Source organism: Apium graveolens, chromosome 2 (assembly GCF_009905375.1).
Source record: "Apium graveolens cultivar Ventura chromosome 2, ASM990537v1, whole genome shotgun sequence".
In the NCBI taxonomy this organism is placed as follows: Eukaryota; Viridiplantae; Streptophyta; class Magnoliopsida; order Apiales; family Apiaceae; genus Apium; species Apium graveolens.
Window position 1 is genome coordinate 76004886 of NC_133648.1, and position 7574 is coordinate 76012459.

Consider the following 7574-nt stretch of genomic DNA (forward strand, 5'->3'; position numbering starts at 1 on the left):
TTGCAACAGAATAGTGCAATGTCGAATCTGAGGATTGGAGAAGATTAAACAGAAAAGCATATGACTTTGGTTGTTTCATTTCATCCGTTTAATTTTCTCCAATATCTCATCTTCGGCCTTTACTCTTTATCATGGAGCTATCTCCGTCCAGTGCTTGATCGAAAGTGAGAATTGGATAAAACTAAACACAATGGCAGTTCAATGACAGTTGAGCATAGTTTCCTGCCTTCTGTTTAGTTTTCTCCAATATCTCATCTCCGATCTTTACTCTTTCACAGAACAGAAAGCGAAAGCTGGTATTAGTTCTCCCTCTATGTATCATCTGATCATAAAGTGTACCTCTGTGAATGTCGGATGTGAGAATTGGATAAAACTAAACATTAGGGCATATGATTTTTTGCGCACTATGTTTAGTTTTCTCCAATTTCTCATCTCTGGCCATCGCTCTTTTAGAACAGTGAAAATAAGAAAGTAGTAAAAGTTCTCCTTAAATTTACATCAGATCCTCCAAGACAAAGTAAACATGCACTGAAAGATAGAACAGCTGGCTTATATACCATAATTACTTGCATTGCACATCATGTGCATAAAATGTTGCATCCAGCAGCAGATTTGCGCAAATACCTGTGCATTTAGCAGCAGATGCATGTCCTATTATTGGCTTAGAAATTAATTTCAATATACAAACAATAAAAAACATATGGAGCAATAGGCTAGAATAAACAGAAAAACAGTGCATAAATTAGAAGGTCACAGTATTAGCGTTTAGGAGTACAACAAATTAATAAACAACAGGATAAGTTGTGTTTTCCTGCCATTTGTGCTAAACTGAATCATACAAAGCAGCATTTAGTGATGCAAGAGTTAACACTAACAGTTAACAAGATATTAATCAGAGTGTTACCATGCCTAATAAGCTAGTGAAGATAAGGAGCTGGGTATTGGTAGGCGTTCCCAAAGTAATTTCCATGAGCAGGAGAGAGGTGGTAAGTCGCAGTACCCATATGTGAGGGAACAAGGTTCTCAGTTGGTCCAGGATATGCATATGATCTGTTATACATGTATTGCGTATACCTATCAGTCACTCTAGGATAAAAGATCTTCTCAGCAGCAACATTAGCTACTCTTGGTAGACATCCAATACCACTTGCTCGAGGTCTTTTAGGTTGAGGTTTTGAAACTTCAGACACTCTTTTCTTGTCTGCTTTTGCTTTCTCCAGCTGGGCAACCAGCTTCTGGAGAGGGTCTGGTGGGTACTGCTCTTGAAGCTTGTGTTCCTCGATGCACTTGATCACAGCCTTAAGTGCAGTCAATTCCCTTTCATTAACCTCATTCTGAAACAAAGTAAATTTGTCATAATATTCTGATTGTATCTGCAACATGACTTTATTTGCAATTTGCTTTGGAAGAATCAAGTAAATTGAAATATTATGAACTGGCAGAAGTATAGTGCAATGTTACACATAATATATTGAGAGTCTGATACAGAACAAGTGCTTCAAGCTGTAGCCTATAGCTATTCCAGGTACATTAGCATCTGCGTGAGAGGCTAAATTTTGACTTATTAAAAGTGCTGTTAGCTTTAAGAACTAAAATATCTATATATAACTATTAAAAATATTTCCCAACATTATGGCGCACTATTTGATCTGTCGCTATAAAACTCTACAGTAGCCAGGCTTCCTACAGCCACCTCTACATGCTTCATGGGCACTAAGCTCACACTAGTGACGGTTTAGCAAAACATTTATTGCCATCTCCTTTTCTGTCGAAGATACAACTTTCAAATGCTGTCAAACTTCTACTAGCTAAACATATTCTACAAATGCATGTAAACCCGGGCTTGAGAAAACTTAAATGATGATTAATATCAAGAGGGAAATCCCTGCTTAGATTCTCTAAAAAAAAAGAGATGCTTCACAATAAATATCAAGCAGGGTCCGGCTTTGGATAAAAAATTTATAATTCTCCTAATCATAAAATGTATGGAGTATCAGCGAGGAAACTTCATTAGCTATACAATTACACTTAAATCTGTTGAAGGAAATGAAAAAAACCTGAACAGTAGGCGAGGAGTTTGGAGATTTGACTGGTGAGGGGACTCTCTCTGCATTTGCTAAGTACGATTTTAGTAGTAAAACCGGGGAGTACTTCTCTGTAAGCTCAAAGGCAAATGCTAGATTAACAGCATCAATCTGTCTTCCATTACTGACCAACACATCAATAACACCTGCAGATTCCAAAATATATAAATATGTACTCATTGCAACAATTGGACACTAATGAATAAAAAGATACAGAATAAACTAACAGCAACTGCAACTACTTTGATTATAAATTATCTGATTAAGCTGAGATCCTACATTAAAAACTTTTTTAAAACATCTTAAGTTCAGCATCATCTAATTATCAAATATTTCAGCATGCATCAAGAGTTTGAATGTCCCTTGATTTTGGCAGGAAGAGTTGCAGCTTTTGTTGCCCCCTCGGTAGAGTGTATCTACTTAGCGATTTGGCAGGATGCAGAGATTTAATCATTAAAAAACAATCAAAATATTGGGGTTTCTACAGGAACTTAGGTAGTTACTAAAATACACATCAATTACAAGCACTTTTTGTGAAATAATGAGGGATATGTAAAACTCTTAATTGAAATCAGTAGTTTATGAGGTGTGAGGTTGTTGTAAATAGAAGATCTTTAACAAAGAGAAGTGGATTCATTAATCGTTTTCCCTTTTCTTATTGGTTTCTGTGAGGGAACAAAGTTCATATGCCAAGCTACTTCTTAAATTGAGGACATGCTGCACTAAATAGTAACAAACATCTTTTATGTAAGCTTAGATCTGAACCAAGTGCTTTAGCTTCATGGTTTGAACTTTTTCAATATTTTGTACAAGTAGAAAATCCTAAAACTATTTATCATGAAATCCCATCTTACATGGAAATTATGACTATAATGAACTTAACATGATCATTAAACAGATACATGAAGACCAACCTGGCATTTTCTCAGACAATCCAAGAGAGCGACACAATTCTGCTGTTTGGTGGCGACGAGAGACCATTGGTATCAGCTTAGATAAAATTCCCTGATCAAAATCTGAATTAATACCAAAAGTAGCAAGAAGTTGTAAGAATGCATGAGCTTCCAGTGAGTTCCCATTGCTGGCATCCACATCAAGACCATTTAATTTTGGCTTCCACTCTTCGGCAATATTCTTGGCTCTGTTTTTTACATTGTCGGAGATTACATAAGAAACAGACTCCAGGCTAAGGTTTACAATTAGAAGGCTAAGACACTCCATCAACATGATACAGGTTCTACGTACGCCGAGAAGATTTGAATCCTTTTTCCCATCCAAATTTGCCAATTTCATATTGTAGAAACCCTGGAGGGAGTCCAGCACTAGACTGGCTGGATCAGCAGCAGCTTGAAATGCAATTGGAATCTCCTCTTTTATGGCTGCAAGATTCTTACGGTTATCTGATATGAACTTATGTAGCCCTGCTGAATCATTCTCTTGGCACAAGTTTACAAGCTGAGGAAATGACTTCACCTGTACATTTTTGTTCTGAGAAAACCTTTTGATATCATTTAATTTTTTAGTAGGGGCTATGATATCAGGTGGCTTCTCGTCCTCAAACTGAGCCATCCCTTCAAAATCAGTAGTGAAAACGAAAGGTTCGACACGTGCCTTTTTATGATTTTTGGCAACATTGGTGACAGCAAAGACAGCAGCATCTCTCTTCTTTTGAAGCCTTTCCAATAGAGCCTTTTCCTTGGCCTTAACATCTGCTTCACGCTTTACCAGGATCGCTTGGGCTTTAATTGTTTTTTCTTCATACTCTTTTTCTTGATCTTTCAGTTCATTGAAACGGTTTTTTAGGGACTTTTCAAGCCCATGGAAGTGCTCTTCAAGTTGCTTCCATTTCATGTTAAGTGTTACTGCTCGGTGACTTTCAAGCTCTTCAAAAGCTTTTTGAAGCTGCTGTATTTTAGAAGTAGTTGCCTCTAACAGTGTAGCAACTGACTGTGTGTCTTCCATCACAGAATTTACTGCAGAAGCTAAAAAATGGTTAATCAGAGAAATCATTTTAATGTGTACATCTATAATTTTAACATCTCAAAATGCAAAGCTCCGTTTGGTTGAAGAGAATGAAATGGAATGCAAGATTATGAATGCTATTAAATGGGAAATAAAAGATGTAAGAGGAAAGAACGAAAAAAATGTGAAAATGCAAGTCTCTCTGATGTTGCATCCACACAGTCACACACAGTACAAATTGGTTAGAGCATCTCCAACCCAATACATTATTTCGGTGGATTTTGCTTAAAAATCCTACCAAATTTATAAACAACTTGAACCCGTCAACTCTAGATTTTACACCAAAAGAAATCTTTTTGTACTACAAAAAATTATATTTAATTTTTAAAGAACAAAATTAATAAAGTTGGTGGGACATGTAAGTAATGAATCTGTTTTACTCGAGTACGGGGTAATATTGGGATTCATAAAAATTCTGAAAGTTACACCAAATTCAGTATAATTTCCGGTGTCACACCAAAATGGTGTAACTTTTAGAGTTGGTTGAAGTGCATCTATACACCATAATAATGTAAAACTGCAATTTTAGAGTTGGGTTGGAAATGGGCTTGAGAACGATATTAATAAATGTATACCCACACAATAGTACAAATAATCTAGGAAGCAAGGACACGGGTGCGGGAGTGGGTAGTGCAGAGATACGGGAATTCGACAAATATAATAATATGGGGATATGGGTGCGGGGGGACACGGGAAAAATAAACAATTATTTCATATATATTTCATGTTCAACATAATAAAACCTACTAACAAAACCAAAAATTACATGAATCATGAATCAAATGCATCATTTATTAATCTAAAACACAAAAATACAAGTAAAATCTTTTAGTTTATGCAAAAATGAAAAATGAATAGGATAATCAATACTTTTGTGGTAACTAATAGACATGGATACTTAATTTTGCGAATATAGTTTGCTATAATAGATTTTGACTACAGTTTCTAAAGATAAAATTTCACATTAGTATCGTGGAAGAAGCCGCGTATCCAATACGGGGGATACGTATGTCCGAGTATCCAACAAGGGAACTCCGCATGCGACCCAAGCGTCCCTGCTTTTATTGTTAAGATTTATCTGTAACTTAGTAATGGGCATGTCTGGTTTGTTTTATAATTACAAGATATTAAACCGGAGACAAAGATATGAAGAGCTTTAAAATGTAAGGATTATGCGAGTACATTGTTAACCTTGTGATCGGACACAAACACCAAACCAGACCAATAATCATATTATAAAATACGATTGGTGCGGGTGAGATGCCATTTGCTTCCGGGGGTAGAGTCTTTAAGCGTAAAAGACCCCAGGATTTTGAGAATATTCTAGGGCAAGAATGTTGAGTTCCGACTTTGGTATGCATTGACAATTGTCCCCATAATTCATATTAACAAAAAAATATAGTTTTCCAGAAAGAAACATGCATGATGCACACGCAAATTCATCTCCTCGGCCACTACAAATAATCTTATTTATGTTCAACTAATTCTACAAACCTACTCCAACAAATTAGTTGAAAATCTGACACGGTCAACATAATCTTATTTCTAAGCCAACAATATGAAAGATCGACGTCCCGAATTAAGCCACAAACCTGTCTGTAGTATGAAGAGCACTAATATCATTTAAGAAACAAATCAACGCCTAATATAGCATGTGCAAGAAAATAATAAAGAGTGTTGATATGATGGGTTTATGGAGTTTGCGGATACATAGAGCATTGTAGTTATTAAGTTTTGAAAACCTTTATATATCCTTCTCTCCATCTGTGCGCCTACTAGCATCACTCACAGGCGTGCCCCTATTACCATCTCACACGGTAATTGATTGAAACCATTTTGCTAAAATTGAAGTAATCTAAATCCTACAGCATTTTTCAGAAACCTAAAACGCCCATGTCTCCACACAGTGGCCTCAAACCCTCCACCTGTTCTTTAGTATCTGCTAGGATGCTAAGGGATAGCAGTAGTAATTAATTTTTTTAACTTTTAAATCGTGCCCGAAACATCAACATAAATAAGAAGCAATTGATTTCAAAGTTGGTAATCCTTTAAGGGAAAAAATAACACATAACCAAATGGTAGCAGTACAAAAAAAGGAAATTAAGCAGCTTTCAAGATCCAAATGGAAGCATAACAAAGATTGAGAATTCAACATCCACATAATGCAACAAAGTAACAAAGCAAGCATAAATTAGTAAAAAAAAACATGTAGATAGCTACCAACTTATAATTTTAAAAATAAAATAAAGGACAAGTATGTTGAAGTTGAGCTACAAATACTAATAGAATTGAGCTTGATCTACAAAAGTAAAGTGAAGAGAAAAGGAATCAAGGTAGTTACCGGATCGGAAAAGCAAGAGATGGGTCGGCGGCAAAGAACGCCGGGAAAGTCAAAGCATAACGGCGGATGGAGAAAATAGAAAGAAAGAAATAAAAGAAAAATGTAGGAAAGAGGAAAGTGGGAAGATGTAAGAAGAACGTGAGTGTCTACTTATCTCACGCACTGCTTCCGACACACACACAACTGTCTATCTTTTGCTCCTTTTTTGCTTTTTCTTCACCATTTCTTCTATTTTACTATTCATTTAATTAATCATATTTGGGTCACTAATTTTGGTTGGTCTGGGTTAATGTAAGCCCAATGAATTGGATCACACACACACTACATCTTCACAGCCTTTTACAATTTTTGTTTGGGCTGCAGATGTGATTGCTACCCACTGCCCAAGCAGGTCGACTGTATTCTACTGTATTCACTCCATAAAAACGAGTAACAAACCAATAACGGCTACTCACTTCAAGGAAACAAGTAATCCACCGTCACATTGATATTTGGGTGGACCCAAAAGAACGAATGAAAAAGTGGGTAACCTAAATTAGTGAAAAATATTATATTAATACATTCTAGAAAAAAGGTTAATTATATAGTGAAAAATATTATATTAATGCATTCTAGAAAAAAGGTTAATTATATGTTGAGATGGACGGTGCATCCTAGATACAGATTAATTAGTGCAAAAATAGTATCCTATATACAGATTAATAAGTGCAAAAATAGTATATTTATTAAGTATTCTGATTCGTTATTTTTTGATATATTATAATGTTTACAGTATTGTAATTGATTATATTTAATATTTTGTGCTATAGTTGTTGGATTAAATCCGCAATTATTTGATTAATTTAAATAATGTAGCAACTAGTAATATTAGTTATGTACAAGTAATTAAATATTATTTTGGGACTATATAATCTAGTCAAAATAAATTTATCGTATGTAATTGTTGGCCAGTCGTCTTTCTAATTTTTAATATTTTTATTAAATTAAATCTTACAATCATATTTAAGGTTGTTTGTTAATAAAAAATATAAACATTAGTTTGTATCTTGGTTATCGAGAAATTAAGAAAATATTGGAAATTAGGTTGTACCAATAATCATAAAAAAAATTATTTGAGAAAGTGGCAA

At 34.9% G+C, this 7574-nt stretch overlaps 1 protein-coding gene across 1 annotated transcript; it reads right to left on the minus strand.

The window, feature by feature from the left end:
• Positions 1 to 714: 714 nt before the first annotated feature.
• Positions 715 to 6230, minus strand: LOC141707546 (FRIGIDA-like protein 3). Its single transcript, XM_074510755.1, has 4 exons — positions 5849 to 6230; positions 2999 to 4057; positions 2058 to 2230; positions 715 to 1334 (listed from the first exon to the last, which is right to left on the minus strand). The coding sequence occupies exons 1-4, from the start codon at positions 5886 to 5888 to the stop codon at positions 918 to 920; spliced, it is 1689 nt and encodes a 562-aa protein (XP_074366856.1). The 5' UTR covers positions 5889 to 6230; the 3' UTR covers positions 715 to 917.
• Positions 6231 to 7574: the final 1344 nt, after the last annotated feature.

Bases quoted from the DNA above. Each gene is read 5' to 3' on its own strand.
- LOC141707546 (XM_074510755.1), bottom strand. From the start codon at position 5,888: ATGCTAGTAGGCGCACAGATGGAGAGAAGGATATATAAAG. The intron at 4,058-5,848 runs GTTTTCAAAACT...TAGCTTCTGCAG, and splicing joins GGAGAGAAGGATATATAAAG to TAAATTCTGTGATGGAAGAC. The intron at 1,335-2,057 runs GTTTTTTTCATT...ACTTTGTTTCAG, and splicing joins ACTCCTCGCCTACTGTTCAG to AATGAGGTTAATGAAAGGGA.